The 22569-nt window shown below is 40.3% G+C and overlaps 1 protein-coding gene across 4 annotated transcripts in view; it reads left to right on the forward strand.

Moving 5' to 3' along the window:
• Nucleotides 1–21938, forward strand: part of rft1 (RFT1 homolog) — a 160800-nt gene extending 138862 nt beyond the window's left edge. For 2 of the 4 annotated variants that reach the window (XM_069939523.1, XM_069939524.1), the window contains exons 12-14: nucleotides 14933–15131; nucleotides 18682–18762; nucleotides 21729–21937. In XM_069939523.1, coding sequence (XP_069795624.1) covers nucleotides 14933–15131; nucleotides 18682–18728 — 246 coding nt within the window. In that variant the 3' untranslated portion in view covers nucleotides 18729–18762; nucleotides 21729–21937. Of the gene's footprint in view, nucleotides 1–14932; nucleotides 15132–18681; nucleotides 18763–21728 lie in introns of all 4 variants that reach the window. The other 2 variants (XM_069939521.1, XM_069939525.1) reach the window with 2 other exon arrangements.
• The last annotated feature ends 631 nt before the right edge of the window (nucleotides 21939–22569 follow it).

Below are 22569 nucleotides of genomic sequence, written 5' to 3' on the forward strand. Positions count from 1 at the left end.
ACATGACAGGATAGGCTAAAGCCAGCATGCTTTCCTTAAGGGAAAATCTTGCTTAAAAAACTTATTGGCATTCTTTAGTAAAGAAGATGAAATGGATGTTGTGTATTTGGATTTTCAGAAGGTGCCGCACATGAGGCTACTTAACAAGACAAGAGCCCATGGTTATAACAGCAAACATACTAGTGTGGGAAGAGCATTAGCTGATTGGCAGGAAGCAGATCATATTCTGGTTGACTGCCAGTTTCTAGTGGTGTTCTACAGGGGTCGGTTGGTGTTGGGGACACTTGTTTTTATGTTTTATAATCAATGATATAGTTAATGGAATGAATTTGTGGCCAAGTTTGCAGATGATATGAAGGTAGGTTGAGTAGCAGGTGGTGTTGACGAAACAGGGAGGCTGTAGAAGGACTTAGACAGATTAGGAGAATGAGCAGAGAAGCGGCAAATGAAATACAATGTTGGAATCTGTATATCCACACACTTTGGCAGGAAAAATTAAATGGGCAGAGCATTTTCTAAATGGAGAGAAAATTGAAAATACCCAGATGCAAAGGAAACATGCAGGATGAGTCAGTGGTGAAGAAGCCAAATGCAATGCTGGGGCATTCATTTCCAGAGCTATAGAATACAAGAGCAAGGATGTGATGTTGAAGCTTTATAAGGCACTGGTAATACAGATGATCAGAGTTTATAAATTATCTAGTATATCGCCTGTTTCTAGCTGCAACCCCCTTAACATTCTCTGAGGAGCTTAATTATTTTTATGCTTGTTTTGACTGATAGAATAAGGAAGTCCCTTTCAAGTTGGATCTTTTACCAACTGAAGTACCTCTCTTGATTTTCATTACAGATGTATGGGCCATCCTTAGTAGGGTGAATGTACAGAAGGCAGCTGGACCGGATTGCATGCCTGGTTGTGTGCTTAGACCCTGTGCAGATCAGTTGGCTGGGTGTTTACAGACATTTTCAATCTGTCCCTGGCCAAGGCTTATCCACAAGCTTTAACACTGCTACCTGTACAATCATACCTGCGTCGAAGCGCTTTACCGCCATGAGTCTAAATGACTACTTCAGTTGCACTTACCCCCATCATCAAAGTGTTTTGAGAGGTCAGTTCTATCTCACTTGAAATCTTGTTTGACTGCCACTATGGATTAACATCAATTTGCTTTTCACACGACTTGGTTGACAGAGGATGCCATTTCAACAGTGCTATACTCTACTTTGACTCATCTTGATATCCCTAACTCTCATGTTAGTATGCTATTCATTGATTACAGTTCGGCTTTCATTACTGTTGTACCATCAAAGCTGATAACCAAACTTCGTTTGTAACTGGATTCTGGATTTTCTTACTAACACACCTCTTTCTGTTAGGCTGGACAATATTTTTTTCCTCCAGTCTCTGGAGTCTCTGAATGTCCAGGGTTGCATGCTGAGCCCCATTTTGATTTCCATCTTTACCTCTGACTGCGTTACTATGTATAGTACAAACTTAATTATTGAGTTTGCAGATGAGAACACAGTGGTAGGTCTGATAACAGAGGATGATGAAACGGCCTAAGGGGTGAGGTTCAGCACCTAGCCTTGTGGTGTGCTGAGAACAATCTGTTACTCAATACCCAGACGACAAAAGAGATCATTGCAGAATTTAGATGGGCAGTGGTGGAGCAGTTACAGAGCTTCAAATTCCTGGGGTCCATATCTCTGATGATCTCACTTGGTCCTTGAATTCATCAATGTTGATCAAAAAGGCACAACAACATCTTTATTTTTTGAGATGCATGAGGAAGATACACCTCTGCCCAAGAATACTGTTGGATTTCTATAGATGTACTATTGAGAGCGTGCTGACAAAGTATTTCTGTGTGGTTTGGGAATTGTACTGCACAAAATCCTAAGGCACTCCAGCGGGTAGTAAAAACTGCCCAATGGATTGTTGGAATGTAATTGGCTACCATCAAATCTATCTATAGGCAACGATGTTTGGGCAGGGTGAGAAATATTATCAAAGACGCAACATACCTTAACCATGAACTCTTGACTCTCCTACCACTGGGCAGGAGCCTTCACTTGTGGACCACTTGGCTTAAAAGGTTTTTTTTCTATGAAGCCATCAATTCACTCTGCTGAGTGGTGATTTTATAATCAGTAATTTTTAACAATTCAGAATAGTGCGATTTTAATTCCATATGGTTTATTGTATGTTTTTAATGTAATATATGTAACTATTTTAAATTCTGGTCAATGCTGATTGTGTTTCATTGGCTGGTCTACCAGCACAATGGCAATCATCATACTTGAGTACCATCATCATACTTGAGTAATATGAGCCCTCTGGGCTCCTCATCTAAAGAAAGGATGAACCATCATTGGAGGGGATTGAGAGTTGGTTCACAAGAATGATTCTGGGAATGAAAGGGTTAGCCTATGAGGAGCATTTGACAGCTTTTGGCCTATATACGTTGGAATTTAGGAAAATGTTGAAAGGTTGTTTTCCATGGTGGGAGAATCTTGGACAAGAGGGCACAACTTCAGGATTGAAAGGCATCTGCTTTGAACAGAGATATGGAGGTTGGTAAGTTTGTGGCATTTGTTGCCACAAGTAGTTGTGGAGGCCAAGTCAGTGGGTGTATTTAAGGAAGAGATTCATAGGTTCTTGATTAGCATCAAAGGTTATGGAGAAAAGGCCTGGCAGTGGGGCTGTGGGAAATGGATGAGATCATGATTAAATGGAGGGGCAGGCTTGATGGGCTGAATATCCAATTTCTGCTCCTGTCTTATCATATGTTCTTAAACATGTGAAGTGGTTCATTTCAAAAAGTCAAATTTGAATGCAGAATACAACGTTAATGGGAAAATCTGAGCAATGTGGATGAACTGTGAGATCTTGAGGTTCATGTCCATGGGACACTCAAAGCTGCAGCATAGAATGTTTGTGTTGTTACGAAGGTGTATGGTGATTTGGCCTTCATTAACCGGATCAAGTTCAAGAGTCGTTGAGGTAATGTTGTAGGTATCTGAGTCCTTTGACTGAACCCACTTGGAATATTTTATTCAGTTCTGGTCTGCTCATTACAGGAAAAATATGGATACTATAAAGAGGGTGCAGAGCAGATTTACAAGGATATTGCTGAGAATGGATAGGATTGAGGATTCATTGATTCAACTTGGTCTTTTCTCCTTGGAGAGACAGTGGATGGGGGGTGGGGGGTGACCTGAAAGAGGTGTGCAAGATAAGAGGCATTGATCATGTGGATGGCCAGAGGCCTTTCCCCAGAGCTGAAATGGCTAATATGAATGGGAGTAAGTACGGGGATGCAAGAAGTACATTTTTCCACACACAGTGTGGTGGGTGCATGGAATGTGCTGCTGACAACGGTGGTGGAGGCGGCTACAATAGGATCTTTAAAGTGGCTATTGGATAGGTACTTGGAACTGAGAAAAAATGGAGGGTTATGCAGTAGGGAAATTGAAGGCAATTGTTAGAGCAGTTTATAAGATTAGTACTGTGCTGTAGATTTATCAGTTCTAATGTTTATTTTTGGAATTTAAAAAAAGTCAAGCCTGAGCTCAACCTTGCTTCACAAGAGATGTTCTCTTTTCTAGAAAACATCCTGGTAAATCTCCTCTCTTTCTTCTCTTTGGCTTGGCTTTGCGGACGAAGATTTATGGAGGAGGGTAAATGTCCACGTCAGCTGCAGGCTCGTTTGTGGCTGACAAGTCCGTTGCGGGACAGGCAGACACGGTTGCAGCGGAAAATTGGTTGGTTGGGGTTGGGTGTTGGGTTTTTCCTCCTTTGCCTTTTGTCAGTGAGGTGGGCTCTGCGGTCTTCTTCAAAGGAGGTTGCTGCCCGCCGAACTGAGGCGCCAAGATGCACGGTTTGAGGCGATATCAGCCCACTGGCGGTGGTCAATGTGGCAGGCACCAAGAGATTTCTTTAGGCAGTCCTTGTACCTTTTCTTTGGTGCACCTCTGTCACGGTGGCCAGTGGAGAGCTCGCCATATAACACGATCTTGGGAAGGCGATGGACCTCCATTCTGGAGACGTGACCCACCCAGCGCAGCTGGATCTTCAGCAGCGTGGACTCGATGCTGTCGACCTCTGCCATCTCAAGTACTTTGACGTTAGGGATGAAAGCGTTCCAGTGAATGTTGAGGATGGAGCGGAGACAACGCTGGTGGAAGCGTTCTAGGAGCCGTAGGTGATGCCGGTAGAGGACCCGTGATTCTCCTCTAAAGCTTCTACACCTTTTCTGTAATGAGGGGATCAGAACTGCACACAATACTGCAAGTGGAGTCTAACGAGAGTTTTAGAAGACCGGCAACATTACCTCACTGCTCTTGAACTTAATCCTTCTACAGTGTACCTTTCCCTGTACCAGGGTGGGAGTGCTAGAGATGTGGCCTGGGAGCCATGGAGACGGCAGCGCAAAAAAGTTTGGGAGCCACTACTCTACACCAAAGATGATGTGGAGATTGCATACATATTAGAATTCAAAGGGTTGTATGTGGTAGAGTGCAGAGAAGATTTACTAGGATGTTGTTGGATTTGAGGAACTGAGTTACAGGGAAAGGTTAAATAAGTTAGGACTTTATTCCCTGAGTGTAAAAGAATGAGTGGAGATCTGATAGAAGTATTTAAACTTATGAGGGGTATAGGCAGAGTAAATATTGGTAGGGTAGATGATATACAAACCAGAGGACATAGGTTAAGAGTTAAATGGGAAAAATATAGGGTGAACAGGAGGGGGAATTTCTTCATACAGGGAGTGTGGAACGAGCTGCCAGCTGAAGTGGAATATGTGGACTCAATTTTAACATTCAAGAAGAATTTGGACAGTTACATAGATGGGAGGTGTATGGAGGTCAGTAGAACTAGATAGAAAAATATTTCAGAACAGACAAGAAGAGCTGAGGGGCCTGTTTCTGTGCTATAATTGTTCTATGGTTTTATTGAAACATGTACACTCTGCATCTAGTGCTCTACCATCATCAATTTCTTTCGTCACCTCCAAAAACCTCAATGAGGCTCGTGAACCACAACCTGCCCTTCACACAGAGCCACGCTGACTATCCCGGAGGAGAGAGTGCTTCTCAAAATGCTCGTAAATCCCGTCCCTAAAAATTCTCTCCAACAGTTTGCTCTCCACTGACAGAAGACTCATTGGTCTACATTTCCCTGGATTCTCTAGCTTTCTTAAACAAATAATCTGCCAAAAATCTTCTGATCCTACATGTATTGCATTCTGGTTTTGTATAGTAGTAAAAGCATTTACCACCTGCTTTTATCATGATTGTTAGTTTACTTTCATAATCTATCTTCCCTTTCTTTGTTGCTTGGTAAGAGTTTCTTTGCTGCTTTTTAAAGTTTTCCCATTCTTCTAGTTTCATGCTACGATGTTGCAGTTTGGGAGGACAAACATGGGTAGGTCCTACCTAGTGAATGGTGGAGACCTAGGGAGGTGTTGTCGAGCAAAGGGATCAAAGAGTACAGATATATGTTACCTTAAAAGTGGAGTTAAAGGTAGACAGAGTATTGAGTATGGTAGTTGCATTTGTACAAGAAGTTGGTGAGAGCCCATTTGGAGTATTGTTTTCAGTTCCAGTCAGCATGCTGAAGTAAGATGTCAAACTGGAGATGGTGCAGAGAAGATTTACAAGGAAGTTACCAGGATTCGGGGCCCTGAGCTACAGGGAGAAGTTGAGCAGGATGATGAGGGGTGATCTCATAGAGGTGTACAAAATCAAGAGAAATAGATTGGGTGATTTGTCCAGAATAGGGGAAATGAAGTTTCAGGTGGTGGTGGGCTGGGGGGGGGGGGGGACAGATTTAACAGGAACCAGGATCTGGAGGTATATCCACCCTTTTTTTTGCCTCAAGACAGCACGCACCTTCACCTCTGTACAGGGTCGATGACCTCGCTGCTATTCTGCCACACTTCTATAGACTGTGTCCATCTCCCAAGTAAATACAGATTTTTAAAAAACATTTAAGATCTTCCCCCATCTCTTTAGTGTCCAAATATAGATCATCATTTTGATCATCAAAAGGACCAATACTGTCACTCCCTATCCTTTTTATCTGGAATACCCTTGGGAATTTCCTTCACGTTGTCTGCAAGAGCAACTTAGCCCTCTGGATTTCCTCCTTAAGTGTTTTCTTGCATTTGTAACATCCCTGAAGTATCTCAATTGTGCAAATCTTGCCTTTAATTCTGACAAGAACATAAAGACTATACTCTCAAAGTTTGTTTTGAAGCCCCCCAACTTGCCAAGCACACCTTTTGCCAGTAAACAACCTGTCCCAATCAACACATGCCAGATTCTTTCTGATACCATCTCTGCCTTTCTCCAATTTAGATTCGTAACCCAAGGACCAGACCTATCCTTCAATTCCCTGAAAGAGATGTCACTTGTAGATGAGAATCATGGAGAATTGTTAGCACATTGGCCTTCATAAATCAAAGTACTGTGTAGGAGTTGGGATGTTATGGTGAAGAGTGTAGAGATGATTTTCAACCATGTTGCCGGAATTTGAGGAACTGAGTTACAGGGAATGGTTAAACAGGTTTGGAGTATATTCCTTGGAGTACAGAAGAATGAGAGGAGATTTGAAAGTGGTGTTCAAAATTATGATGGGTCTACAGAGAGGCTTTTTCCACTGAGGTTAGGCAAGACAAGATGTTTAAAGGAAATAATAGGGGAATTTCTTCCCGCAGAAAGTGATAGGAGCGTGGAACAAACTGCCAACTGAAGTGGCTCACTTTTGACATTTAAGATCAGTTTGGATCAGTACATGGATGGGTGGGGCATGGGGGGGGATATGGTCTGGATGCAGGTCAATGGGACTGGGCAGAACAATAGTTTGGCATAGACTAGATGAGTTGAAGGGTCTGTTTCTGTGCTGTAGTGTTCCACGGTACTGTGGAGAGACAATGATGGGCTGGACTATTTTCCCTGGAGTGAAGGGAGCTGAGGAGTGACCTGTGGCATATAGATAAGATATAGATGGTCATGGTTTTCCCCCTAGGGTAGGACAGTCTTAAGCAGCGGAGCATTGCTTTAAGATGAAAGGTATAAAGATACTTTGAAGGGCAAAAACAATTGGCGACACTTGCTGGTGTGGATCTGGGAGAATTGAGACAGCACTGATCTGAAGGGTTCAACCGCACATCCCAATACCACTAGCACTATACAGGCTTTAAACGTCCTATTAAAGGAGCTGACTGTGTTTGTAGGTAAAATCCTGCAACTGCGGAGGAGTGTGCCCAAGATGGCAGCACCCATCTTTGGCAGCAGCTACAATGGGTTGCAGACTCCAGAGAACACCGGGCCAGCACAGGGCTCCAGTACTGGAGAGAATACACCAGTTGGGAAGAAGAAGCAGAGGAGATGACCCTGCAGGAAGGGACTCTCTTTTACTTCTCTTTCTCCCTTACTGTAAGGGGCATTGGCCCTAATGGCGACCTTTGTCTGCTGTAATGCAGGCAGAAGGTAATTTTCTGTACTATTGCATGACAATAAAGGGATCTTAAAATAAAGGATCTTGAACTTTTTCCACACAAGTTGTTAGATTAATTGATAGGAAAGGCTGGGAGGGATATGAACCAAATGCAGAGAAATTCAAGGAGCTCAGGAAGGCTTTTTGAATAATATGGACAAATCAGGCTAAAGGCCCTCTGTGATGTGATTACTGTAGTGGATGATATATTTCAAAAATGTATCCATCTCTGCCTTTAATATATTCAGTGAATAAATGTAATAATACAGAACATGTATTAATACATGAAATTGTCTTCACTGTTGGGGCAAAGGAATCTCTCTTATTGCTTGAGGCACAAGAGGCTGCAGATGCTGGAATCCTGAGCAAAAAAATCTGCTGGAGGAACTCAATGGGTGAAGCAAGATTAGCGGGGATGGAAGGGGTAGGGACTGGGATACAGAAAACGTACAGAAATGCTGGAGGAACTCAGTCAGTGTCACGGCATTCATAGGAGGTAAAGATATATTACCGATGTTTAAGGGCTGAGCCCTTCTTCAAGGTGTAAGCAAAAAGCAGGAAGCCATCTGAATAAAGACTGAAGATGAGTAAGGGGAGGGGAGGAATCCAGACCAATAGTCAAACGGTTTTAATTGGATACAAGAGGAGAGGTGAGAATTGATGTCAGCTCTGTGAAAGGAGACAGAGCTGGGGGGTGGGGGGAGGGGAGTAACAAAATCCACGTTAATTCCATCGACTTGGAGAGTGCCCAGAAGGAAGATGAGGTGTTGTTCCTCCAATTTGCGGGTGGTCTCAGTCTGGCAATGCACAAGACCATGGACATGTCAGTAAGGGAATGGGAGGGGGAACTGAAATGGGTCCACACTATTATGGCGGACAGAACCAAGGTGCTCAACTAAGCGATAAAGCAGGTCGGAACATCCTCTGTTTCCCGTATTTGCCCTTGATTTTTTTTAAAAGATGATCAATAAGGCACTTTTAAGGTGAAAGGTAGGAATTTGTTTTTAAAAACAGAGTGATTGACATCTACCGGAGTTGGTGCTGTGCAAGTTCTCAGGAAAAGGAGGTATAAAACGCTCCTTCTGTCCGATAGCCCACAGGCCACTCTTGGGCAAGGTGAAGTACCTGTTGTCACACGAAGCCATAGATTGCAGATGATGGATGTTTTTTACAAACAGATTTTACAAATTAGAATTTATGTTTGTAAAACTAAAAACGCTGGGCAGATGAATCTGCTGATCCGAGGCCAGGGATACCTGTCCAGTGTGGACACTGTTGAAGGCAGCACCAGAAAACCACTTCAGTATTTTTTTCCCTTATGTATCATCATGAGCTCAACATCAACGACGGTCTCACCTCAAAGATGGAGCCTTCATCGAAGGAGAACAGGGAGGCAACTACAATTTGGAGGGTCAGAGATCGTGGCAGATGGAGAGACATGATCACCCACGCCAAATGGCAAGGCATCTGAATGAATGATGATTGACATCTGGAACACAGTCAGAGGAGGTGGTGGAGTCATGCTTTAATTGGCACCAAAGGACAAATGGCATTCATATAGATGGGCAAAAAATTTAGCATGGAAGAGGTGATTCAAAGGAGTTGTTTCTGTTTGTATGACCCCATGAGTCTGACTCCCTGGCCAGTGGGAAATGAATCCACATCACCATTCAAGCATCTTTAAAAATGTTGTGCCTTTCATTCAGATCCCCTCACATTGTTTTGATCTCAAAGGTGCAAGAGCTGGTCAAACCACAAACTCATTGTCCTAAGAATCAATCTAAAAAAAACTTAATTGTGCTTCCATTGCAAAGTATTTCTTTCTGCACACAAGGAAGCCCTTAAGGAAGTATTCTCTTTGTTTTAGACCCACAACATCATGTCCCAGATGCTCAAGATAGAATATTACAGTACAGGCCCTTCAGCCCACAATGTTGTGCAATCTATATAAACTTACCCCCCAAAAAACCTTCCTTACCTCATAGCCATCCACGTGCCTTGTCTATAGAGCATTGAACTTCACAGTAGCAAGTGTTCACTTACAAAACTCTGATAAAAGACCATTGACTTGAAACATTACCTGTACCTCGCTAATCTAAACATAAATCCCCTCATTCCATTTACAAGGATAATCGTTCTTAATAAATTTACATGTGAATTGTTTGGAATCTAGATTGTAAAGTCATCCAGTGCTGAGCAGGGATTGATCCAGAGAAGTAATTGGAAATTATAATCTCCTCCCCTCTCTGCCTTCTGCAGGGACCACACCCTCATTCAATCCTCCTTCCCCACCAATTGACCCCTTGGCATCTAACTCTGTGACCACAGGAGAAGCTCCACCTGCACCCACTTCTCCTCTCTACCATTCAGGGCCCCAAACAGTCTTTCCAAGCGATGCAACTCTTCACTTGTGAATCTGCAGGGGTTATCTACTGCATCCGGTGCTCCTGTTGTGGTCTCCTCTATATCGAAGACTTGGAGATCACTTTGTTGAGCACCTCGGCTGCTGGCTGCAATAGAGTAGCCACCCATTTCAATTTCCCCTCCCCCTGTTCCCTTGCTGACATGTCTGTCCATGGTCTCATGCACTGCAGACTGAGACAACCCACAACCTGGAGGTTGAATACCTTCCATTCTGTCTGGGCACCCTCCAACTGGTTGGCATTAGCATCCACTTCTTCGGTTACTGTTAAGAACTTGATCCCTTCTTCATTCTCTCAACTTTCTCCTAGTGCTCTCTCTCCCCTTTTGTCGGTCTCCTTTCACAGAGCCAAAATCAATTCTCATCTTTCCCATTCTTCAGTCTTTATTCAGACACTTTCCTGTATTTTGCTTGTCCCTTGAAGGCGTCTCTGGCCTGAAACGCCACCTCTTGTGAACGCTGCGAGCTGCTGGAGAAGCTCAGCCGGTCCCTCGATGTGGCAAAGATACTTAAAGGACATTTCAAGCCCGACACGTCGGTTCTGTATCTCTGCCTTTGCTACATGAAGGACACTGTTGGACCGGCTGAGCTTCTCCAGCATTTTGTTTCTACCTCAACCACGGTGTCTGCAGAATCGTGTGAGTTCCAGCACTTACAGTGTGTTTTTACCCTGGTTCTTTGGCTTCAGTTCCGAGGTGGCGGGAGGGGGTTGCGTTTATTATTCGAGAGGATGAGAATTTGCAGGTGCGGGATTTGCCCGATGGAAAACGAATGGTAAGACCTGGCTTTTAGAACAGAAGGCGACCAGAGATGCATCTTGAAAATATCCAGGCTTCTAAAAGATTGTGGGACGAGAAAGGAGGAAGCGTCTCACTCACCACATTGTCGCATCACCTGGTAGGTTTTGGATTTGGGGATGGTCTGTTTGGAGGCCAGTTTGTTCCGTGCTCCTTTGATATCTTCTTCTTTCATTGGCGACCGTTTCTTCTTTACAACCTGTTGCTCCTGTGATCAATGTTGAAAGAACAGTTTTACAAAGTAGTGTTGAAAGTGCAAGAGGCAAACCTTTAGCGGGAGGAGCCGTTTTACCTGCGACATGTCTCTCAGCGACCCCGCTCCGAATGCAAGGCGGAGCTCAATGCATGGTCGTTTTGTTCCTGGGAACGCTCTAATTTTGGAGTCTGGCTCGCTGCAGTCGCTATTATTAACCATGATTCTTCTTTGAAGAATGAACTGAACTTGTCTGACGTTTGCAGGCAGCTGAAAACGTTGGGGGGTGGTGGGAGGGGTTGCAATCGAGTTCACTGCACGCAAAAGGCCACTCGGACGGACCTCCTCCGAGTTCATCTCCCGTCTTCTCCAAACTCCAAACATCGTCTTCTGGGCAAAGGACACGTTTTAGGGCATTCACTTGACAGACAACGAACAGATTTGGAGGAACATTCATTAAGGACCCGTGACCCATGAAGGCAGCTGCCTAGAGGGTGACTAAGTCCCTATCCATGACGCTAAGATTCAGCTTGCTTTTAATAGGGCAGAACATCACCATACTTCTTCCTCGAGTTCAGTGACGATAAACATTCTCTTCGACAGAAGTCATAACTGACTAAGATCATCTCTTTTATTCTTTCTGCTAATAAGGATATTTCCCCGCATTATAATTTGTCACTTTGTCCACTCATCTAACCGATTCAAATCCTTTTGACATATCAATGTTAACATTTAAGAAAAATTTGGACAGGTGCATGTTTGGTTGGGATATGGAGGGCGATGAATTGGGTGCAAGCCTCCTCCAAGAGCTCATATTCCACCTTAAGTCTTCCCTATGCCATAAGTGCTCTGTGATTAGTAAGGGACTGCTTCAGGTGGTGTGTGAGTGGAAAGAAAAAGTTTGAAAACCACAGTTTGAATCGTACCTAATTGACTCATCATGTGCACAGTTTTCAGAACTCAAAGGAAATGGCCAATGACAATTTTTCTCGAGCAAAATATTTCAATATCATTTGGGTCGAGAGCAGTAATTCTCAACCTTCCCTTCCCACTCACATACCACCTTAACCAATCCCTGACTAATCATAGAGCATTTATGGCATAGGATTGCTTAAGGCAGAATGGGAGTTGAGGGGGGCTGTTTGAAAACCATTGGTCTCGGCAGAATAATAGTTCACAGACTAGAAGGGCCTCTTTCAGTCCTGTGATTTCTATGTTTCTATTTTTAAACTATTTCTCAACTTACTTTCCTACCTATTTTCCAACCACACCTGCATTCCTTTAATCCAAGCTGTTTTGCCACATTGAACAGTCCAACACAGTACAGGCCTTCCAGATGTGCTGACCTATGTAAACCTATTCTACAATCTAATTTTTCCCGACCTTCTACCCACAATCCTTTATTTTTCTGACATCCACATGGCTATCTAAGAGTCTCCTGAATGTCCATTTGGATTTGGAATTCTTTGTCAAAATGCTTGTAAATCCGGTCCTTAAGAATCCTCTCCAATAGTTTACAAACCACTGATGTTAGGCTCACTGGTCTATATTTCCCAGGATTCTTCCTACTTCCTTTCTTAAACAAGGGGACTACATTTGCCAATCCTCCAGTTCCTCCCCTATGGCCAGGCAGGACACAAAGATTATTGCCAACACCCCAGTAATATCTTCCCTCACTTCCTGCAGTAACTTGGTCCTGAGGATTTACCTATCTGAAGGTTTGAACAAAGATCCAGCACTTTCTCTGTCTTAACCTCAACATGGTCCAGCACATAAGGATTGAGTTCAAGAGTTGAGAGGGAGAGGAGTCACGTGATGGAGTAGTGGCCGGTCGGGGAACTCCAGCCCTCTCCGGAAAAGTTTTAAAAAAAACAGAAAACACAAAGGCACAAACACAAAAATTAAAATAAAGTGAAAGTAAAGGTGGGAAGAAAATGGCAGCGAAGAAAGAAAAGTCGAAAGCAACGGGAAGAAGAGAAGAAGAAAAGACATCGGAAGAAGAAGGTGAAGGCCTTACCTGTCCGAGGAGGCCCACCGTGGAGAGAGAAGCCCGCTCCCTCAGGTCAGTCGAAGTCCCGAGCTCGGGAATACAAAAATGGCGATGCATATGAGAAAAAAAACACTGACGGGAGGGGGGGACCAGCTGAGGAGTCGATCTCCACAGCTGAGAATGACAGGCACAGCACAACAAGAAGAGAACATAGAAAACAACGAGAACAAGAAAGGAGAGTAAAAAGAAATCAAGGAAACAACAGATGACCAACCCAGGGGAAGAAGAAGAAGAACATAGAGAAATGGAAGAAGAAGGGAAGGGCAAGACAATGGATTTTTTTTTAAAGAATATATGGAATCAGTAAAAGAATGGCAATCACAAGAATTTAGTGAAATAAAATGAAGAATTAAAAGTACAGAAGAAAAAATGAATGGATTAGAGATGGTCATGTCAGATATAGGAAAAAGAGTGGACAAGGTGGAAGAACGAGAAACAGCCGTAGAAATGGAAGTAGAGGACTTAAAAAAGAAATTAGAAGAATCTGATAAAAAAGTTAAAGAGACACAAGAGCTGTTAGCTCAGAAGATAGATATAATGGAAAATTATAATAGAAGAAATAATATAAAGATAGTGGGCCTTAAGGAAGATGAAGAAGGCAAGAATATGAGAGAATTTATAAAAGATTGGATCCCCAGGGTCCTAGGAAGACCAGAATTACAGGAAGAAATGGAAATAGAAAGGGTACATAGAACATTAGCCCCGAAACCACAGCCACAACAAAAACCAAGATCCATTTTAGTAAAATTCCTAAGATATACAACAAGAGAAAATATATTGGAGAAAGCAATGAAGAAAATAAGAGAAGACAAAAAGCCACTGGAATACAAAGGTCAAAAAAAATTTTTCTATCCAGACATAAGTTTTGAACTCCTGAAGAAGAGAAAGGAGTTTAATACAGCAAAAGCGATCCTATGGAAAAAAGGATATAAATTTATGCTAAAGTACCCAGTGGTACTTAAAATAGTTATTCAAGCGCAGCAAAACAGGCTATTCTCGGATCCGGAGGAAGCACGAAAATTTGCAGAACAACTACAAAACAGACAGAGAGATGAAGACATGTAACGAGAGCAAAAATGACCACGAACTATATGTATGTGTGTATATGGATATATATATATATATATATATATGTGTGTGTGTGTGTGTGTGTGTGTGTACATGAGTGTATGCGTATTTAAAAAATATATAGAGTATAGATAAGAATTAATAAGGGAAAGAAAGAGAAGAGAGGAAGTAAGGAGGGAATTAAGAGAGGGACCTTTGTAATATATGAAAATTAAAATCTTTTCTGGGGGGGCTGGGTGGGGAGGAGTTACGGTCACTGCGAAATCAGTTGACGCTTGCGAGTGAATTCGCAAATCCAAATGGAGAGGGGAGATGTGGTTGCCCGACAAGGGATAAAGGGCAACTCAGGAAGGGGAGGGGATAGTGGGGTTAAAGAAATTTTAGATAGGAGAATAAGGGAAACGTTTGATGTTTTAGAAATGTTGTCTTATAAAGTGTTCAAAACAAGAAAACAGAAATGGATAAGAAGGAAAGGTGATGATGAGGAAAAGGAAAGGGAAGATAAACAAAGTATGAAATGGCTACGTTGAACTATATGACTTTAAATATTAACGGAATACATAACCAAATCAAAAGGAAGAAACTGCTAAATTTACTGAAAAAAGAAAAAAATGATATAGCATTCGTGCAAGAAACACACTTAACTGAAATGGAGCACAAGAAATTAAAGAGAGATTGGATAGGACATGTAACAGCAGCGTCATATAATTCAAAAGCTAGAGGAGTAGCTATATTAATCAGTAAAAATGTACCAATTAAAATAGAAGAGGAAATAATAGGTCCAACAGGGAGATATGTAATGATAAAATGTCAGATATATTCAGAGTTTTGGAATTTACTCAATGTATATTCACCTAACGAAGAAGATCAAAAATTTATGCAAGATATTTTTTTGAAGATTGCAGACACGCAAGGGAACATTCTAATAGGAGGGGATTTCAACCTTAATTTGGATTCAAACATGGATAAAACTGGGGAAGAAATTAACAGAAAGAACAAAGTAACCAAATTTATAATTAAATCGATGCAAGAAATGCAACTTTTGGATATATGGAGGAAACAACACCCAAAGGAAAAGGAATATTCATATTATTCAGGTAGACATAAAACATACTCAAGAATAGACCTATTCCTGTTATCAGCTCGCATGCAAGACAGAGTAAGAAAAACAGAATATAAAGCTAGAATATTATCGGACCATTCACCCTTGATATTGACAATAGAGTTAGAGGACATCCCTCCAAGAATGTATAGATGGAGATTTAACTCCATGCTACTTAAAAGGCAGGATTTTAGAGAATTCATTGAAAGACAAATTAAAATGTACTTTGAAATAAGTACGGAATCAGTGAAAGATAAGTTTATACTATGGGACGCAATGAAAGCGTTCATCAGAGGGCAAATAATAAGTTATGTAACCAAGATGAAGAAGGACTACAATCAGGAAACAGAGCAGTTGGAAAGGGAAATAGCAAATATAGAAAAAGAATTAGCAATGAAGGAAGACACAACTAAAAGAAGAGAATTAGCAAATAAAAAAATAAAATATGAAACACTACAAACATATAAGGAGGAGAAGAACATAATGAAGACAAAACAGAAATATTATGAACTAGTAGAAAAAACGCACAAAATTCTAGCATGGCAGCTTAAGACAGAACAAACTAAGAGAATGGTATTGGCATCAAGGAAAAAAGACAAACAAATCACATATAATCCAATGGAGATTAATGAAAACTTCAGAGAATTCTACGAACAATTATACCAAACTGAGAACGAAGGGAAAGAAGACAAAATAGATGAATTTTTAACTAAAATTGAACTACGGAAATTACAAATAGAGGAACAAAATAAATTAACATAAACATATGAAATAGTAGAAATACAAGAGATAATAAAAAAACTACCGAATAATAAAACACCAGGAGAGGATGGATTCCCAATAGAATTCTATAAAACATTTAAAGATTTATTAATTCCTCCCCTCCTGGAAGTAATCAACCAGATTGGTAAAACACAAAGCTTACCAGATTCATGCAAAACAGCAATAATTACAGTAATACCAAAGACAGGGAAAGATCCACTCGCACCAGCGTCATATAGACCAATATCTTTACTTAACACAGATTATAAGACAATAGCTAAACTATTAGCAAACAGATTAGCCGACCTTGTACCAAAAATAGTAAATCTAGACCAAACTGGATTTATTAAAAAAAGACGAACAACAGACAATATTTGTAAATTTATTAACTTAATTCATGCAGTAGAAGGAAATAAGCTCCAACAGTAGCGGTTGCTTTAGACGCAGAGAAGGCCTTTGACAGAGTAGAATGGAAATATTTATTCAAAGTACTACAAAAATTCAGTTTACCAGAGAAATATATTAATTGGATTAAAGCATTATATAAGGGGCCATTGGCGAAAGTGACAGTAAATGGATATATATCAAAACAATTTAACTTAAGCAGATCAACAAGGCAGGGATGCCCACTATCGCCCTTATTGTTTGCGTTAGCCGTAGAACCACTAGCAGAATTGATAAGAACATAAAATAAAATAAAAGGGATAAAAATAAAAGACAAGTAATATAAAATCAATTTCTTTGCAGATGACGTTATAGTATACTTAACAGAACCAGAAATATCAATAAAAGAATTACATAAGAAATTGAAGGAATATGGAGAAGTGTCGGGATACAAGATTAACGCAAATAAAAGTGAAGCAATACCAATGAATATTGCGGATTTCTCAAAATTTAAGAATCACCATTCAGATGGCAAATGCAAGCAATACGATACCTAGGTATACAAATAAATAAAAACCTCGGCCATCTATATAAACTCAATTATTATCCACTAATGAAAAAATTACAGAACGACTTAGAGCATTGGAAAGATTTACCACTAACACTAATAGGAAGGATAAACTGTATTAAAATGAACATTTTCCCAAGGATACAATACCTATTTCAGGCATTGCCAATACACTTGAAGGAGAAATTCTTCAAGGAGTTAAAGAAAATAATAAGGAAATTTTTATGGAAAGGGGGGAAACTGAGGATGGCACTAGATAAATTAACAGAATGGTATAAACAAGGAGGCTTACAACCACCAAACTTTAAAAATTATTATAGAGCCGCACAATTAAGATACCTATCAGATTTTTACCAAACAAGGGAAAAGCCAGATTGGACTAGATTAGAACTAGATAAAATAGGGGAAAAGATACCTGAACACATATTATATAAATGGGATGAAAAATTGGTACAACGTAGGAGTTCTCCAGTATTACATCATCTGCTCAATATTTGGAAGAAGATTCATGTAGAAAGGAATAAAACAAATTACCAACTACCAAAACTAATACTGACGCAAAATCAGCTAATCCCTTTTACAATAGATAACCTTTCCTTTAGAGAATGGGAGAAAAGAGGATCAAAAGAATAGAAAATTGCTTTTCAGGAAATAAATTATTATCCTTTGAACAAATGAAGGATAAATATAATATAACTCACGATACAGTGTTGGCATACTACCAACTGAAATCCTACTTGAAGGACAAATTGGGAAGCAGTCTGAGGTTACCAGAGGGAAGTAATTTTGAATATGTGATTACAGACACAATGATAATCAAAACATTTATAACAAACATGTATATTAAACTGCAAGAAAAGGAGAATGAGGAAACAAATGGTAAAACTAAACAAAAATGGGAACAAGATCTAAACAAAGATAAAGAAGGAAACATGGGAGAAGTTATGCTCAGGAACTATGAGAAATACAATAAATACGAGGTTACGTATGATGCAATATAACTGGATACACAGGCTATATATTACACCTCAAAAGTTAAATAAACGGGACCCAACAGTATCTGACAGATGTTTTCACTGTAAAAAGGAAATGGGAACAACAATTCATGCAATCTGGACATGTGAGAAAGTGAAAACATTTTGGGAAGATCTAAACCAGATATTAAATAAAATCACAAAAAGCAATGTACCAAAAAACCCAGAGATCTTCCTCCTAAGCAACATAAAAAACAAAGAATTTGGACTCGATTTGGATGGAGCACAAAAAAGATTTGTTAGGATAGCCCTAGCTGTAGCAAAAAAATGTATTATGTCAGCCTGGAAATTAGAAAATAACTTGAGAATTCAACAATGGTATATAGAAATGAATAAATGTATTCCATTAGAAAAAAAACATATAATTTAAGAAATAATATTACAATATTTGAACAAATATGGGAGCCATACATGAAACATAATAGAGAAAACCTACCGGGGACATCTACCACCTAAAATGACAGAAGAAGAAGGGAATGAAAAGAATTGACTCAGTGGAATTTCTTGTTTATTTTTATTGAGTGACAACAGTTTTTGACGGGTTTAATGTATCTTAGATTCTGAACTTTAAATGAATGGGAGGGGAGGTAGGGAGGGTGGGATGGGAAGAGGGAGGAGGGGGAGAAAACGACATTGTATATATTTGAAAAGGAAAATATATGTATCTTGATCAATGTGGTTTATAGTGTGAAAAATAATAAATTAAAAAAAAAAAGAGTTGAGAAGTCATGTTGCAACTCTACAAATCTGGTTAGATTACACTTAGAATATTGTGTTCTGCTCTGGTCACCTTATAGGAAGGACGTGGAAGCAATGGAGAGGTTGCAGAGGCGATTTACCATGATGTTGATGGTTTGGAAAACAAGCCTTGAGGCAAGGTTAGCAAAACTAGGGCTTTTCACTCTGGAGTAAAGAAGGATGAGAGGTGACTAAATACGGGTCTACAAGATTCTGAGAGGCAATAGATAAGGTAGACACCCAGCACATTTTTCTTATGACAGGAGTAGCAAACACCAAAGGACATCTGTACAAAGTGAAGGGAGGAAGGTTTAGAGGAGACATCAGGGGTAATCTTTTTACACAGAAAGTTGTGGGTGTCTGGAATGCATTTCCATGGGTGGTGGTAGAGGGTGATACAATAGGGGCATTTAAGAGTCTCTTAGACAGGCACATGGATGATAGAAAAATAGAGGGTTACAAGGTAGGGAAAGCTTCATTTTTTTTTGGTGAGAATATATAGGTTGGCACAACATCAAGGGTGGAAGGGCCTGTTCTGGGCTGTAGTGTTCTATGTTCTCTAAGCCTGTTCTGCACTAACCTCACATTCACCATGCCCCTCTGCCTGGAGAACACTGAAGCTAAATATTCATTTAGGACCTCCATGACTCCCTCTGCCTCCAGACACATGCTCTTTTACATATGTATAGAACACCAGAGGACATCTGTATAAAGATTCTACTTTCCAAGATCTTCTCGTGCCCCCTTCCAGCTCTCCCAAGTCCTTTGTTAAGCTCCTTTAAATTTTTTGATTTAGACATACGACACAGTAACAGGCCCTTCTGTCTCACGAGCCCAAGCCACCAAAACACCTCAATTAACCTCCATGTTTTGAAGTAGACTTCCTGGTTACCATATAATTTTCAAGAGCCTTTCCTGACTTTTGCTTCCTAAACCATATATGTAGCCCTTTTTCCACCTGCATCCCAGTTAATTGGCTGTGCAATGTCCTGGGATAGGAAGCCATTTGTGCTGTTTTCCACTGGGCCACCTTTAACCAAGACACTGACTGCTTTCCCACTGAACACAACTCATCCCCATGGATCGGAAAGTCTTCCTTCGAATGGAATGGATAGTTGTCCTTTTTCCACTGTTTAATCAACATGCCAGCGTCAGCTGACAGCAGGGATATGAGTAGGGGTTGAGGCCATCAATCCCTGGTGTGATTTGATGTCGTTTCACACTAGTGTGTTGATTGTTTTCCTTTTCCACTGGACCCTTAACTGGTTAATTCCTGAGACATGGTGCCAATGGAAAAGGGGCCAAGCTTCCTTCTTAATTTTAACCAGCTGACTGACCTCTCTCAACCCCATGCCTCCTTTACCCTATAATCTTTTACAGACTCATTGGGAGAAACCTGTCCAGGATCCCACATACATGTTCGCTAAAGATCCTCCACATTGGGTTGGCACAACATTGTGGGTCAAAGGGCTTGTACTGTGCTGTAATGTTCTATTTCTGTTGTGCATTTCCCTGAGAACATCTCCAACTTACTCTCCCTTGTTCCTGCTTAGGAATCATCCATTCCCCAATTAAACACTTCCTTATCTTGTCTACTTCTATCCTTGCCCACAACAATGCTAAAGGACAGACATTTTTAGTCAGTGTCCGAAATGCTCCCGACCAAGAGATCTATCATTTGACCAGTTTCATTAACCAGTACAGTTATACCCCGCTTTATGAAACTAGAGCATTCCAATGAATCTTCCGAAAGCCAAAATGGTGTAAAGAGAAGACTCATTCACTACTATTGAAGGCTATTTTCGTAAAAGCGAAAACCCATTCAAATCCTTTCATAAAAGCAAAATTTCATAACAAGTATTCGTAAAATGGAGTATACCTATACTAGATCCAGTATGGCCTCTCTTCTTGGTTTGTCATCATACTGTGTCCTGACTCTCTCTTGCTTCTCTTTCTCTCTTACTATAAGGGACTCTGGCCAACACTATGGTAGGAGAAGACAATTTCATGTAATAATACATGTTCTATATTATTACAGGACAATAAAGAAATCTTGAATCTTTTTGGATACGTAGTTCTGCGTATTCTGAAAGATCTCTTTAAATGTTTGCCACTGCACTTTGACCAACATCCAAAAAACTGCTCTTTCATTGTTTCACGAGATTATGGAGGCACCACAAGTATCCGTTGGATCCAAGCTGTTATCTAATAATTTGGATGAAGAAATCAGATGTGTTTTCACTGGGTAGTAGAGGTTCACCCAGCTATAGGAACTATATCAACAGAATGGAAAGGGTGCAGTGGAGATTTACCAGGATGTTGTCAGGACTGGGGGAGCTACAAAGAAAGGGTATGAGAGAAATCTTTGTTCCCAAGAACATAGGAGGCTGAGGGCTGACCTTAGCAGTATATAACTTTATCAGGGACATGGATGAAGAGAACGTTCACCATCTATCTCAGGGTGCACAATTCTGGGACTAAAGGGCATAAATTTGTGAGAGTGCAAAAACTCAAGAAAGACCAGAGGGGCAAATTTTCCACTCAGAGGATAGTTTGCATCTGCAAAAGGCTATAGAAGCAAGTACAATTATTCAAAAGACCTTTAGATATAGATATGATAGGAGCGGTTTATAAAGGTATGAGCTCAATCCAGGCAAATGGAATGAGCGCCAAATACCAACTTAACCAGCAGTGAGTTGGGCAGAATGATCCGTTCTGTGCTATATAAGCCTTGACACAGCCACAGCTATTGAGTCTGTTCAAGTCAAAGATTTTTAAACAAAAAATCCATGTGATTTAAGGGCAGGAAATTTATTGAAGCATGGAGAGAACTGAATGGCCTTCTGCTTCACTTATCTTTTTACCCTGTCACAAACCCTGCCTTTTGATTTCTCATCTGTTTTTTTTAGGACTTAAAAAACTTACAGAAATGAACAAATTTTAAGGGCAAAATAGTAACTAGGGACTAGAAACAAAAGAAACATTGTGGTCATCTCTGTTTGGAGCCACAGGAGCTCACTGTAAAAGTTAAAACCTTGTGTTTTTAATTCTTAGTTAATTTTGTGCATGCCTCTAAGAAAGTCTATTGTTTGTTGTGTTATCATAGTGACTATGATGTAATATCCATGCAGACTAAGAGCTTGCATCTTATTCTTCGACAAACTATGAAGGGGATGCGAGGACAAGATCATTTTCTTTGAATTCGTCTTATTTCTTCTTGTATATTTCTTTGAAGTTAAATAGTTATATTTTTAAATATAGTATATGCTTTGTTTATGAAAATCTTAATGAAAAGTTATTCAAAATGTTTATCTGTTTTATCAATGAATTAAAGCTACATAAAGCTGCAACTACAAAGTTTGGTTTATTGGATTAAAAAGATAGTGATTTGGAATATCATAGCCCATGTTTTCTTGAAAATTACATGTTTTGTAATTAGGATATATTAGAACCTGGAAAATGTCATCTATATTTTGATTCACAGAAAATTCTAATTGTGAACTTTGATCAGAAGAAAGGCTTGTAAAATTTGTCTGAAAGAACTCAACTTCTTAAAAGCAAAGAGACATCCTCGCTGTAAAAGTAGAATATTCCAATTCTGTGACAATCTGTCCATGTTGTCTGTGAATTGTGCAGTTTAAAATTGAGCCAAGGTCTGGCCAGACACATGTGACCTTGAAAAAGATGCAGCTATGGTTTGCAGAATCTGGCAGGAAGCTCAGAATTTGTTATTAATAAACACCTGATAAGCCAGCTTGTGTGAAGTACCACAGATTCAACCAAGCAGCAACTCTCTTAAAGAGACCATGTAAGACACAAATTTGTTTACAGTTCCCAGGAACCAGAAGAAGCCAGGTTGCAGTGTGAAGAACCTAAGATGGATAAGAAGAAGTCTCATCAGGCTAAAGGCCTTGAGCAAACAGCTCTTCTCAAAGAACTGTTTGGTT

Source organism: Narcine bancroftii, chromosome 5 (genome assembly GCF_036971445.1).
Source record: "Narcine bancroftii isolate sNarBan1 chromosome 5, sNarBan1.hap1, whole genome shotgun sequence".
In the NCBI taxonomy this organism is placed as follows: Eukaryota; Metazoa; Chordata; class Chondrichthyes; order Torpediniformes; family Narcinidae; genus Narcine; species Narcine bancroftii.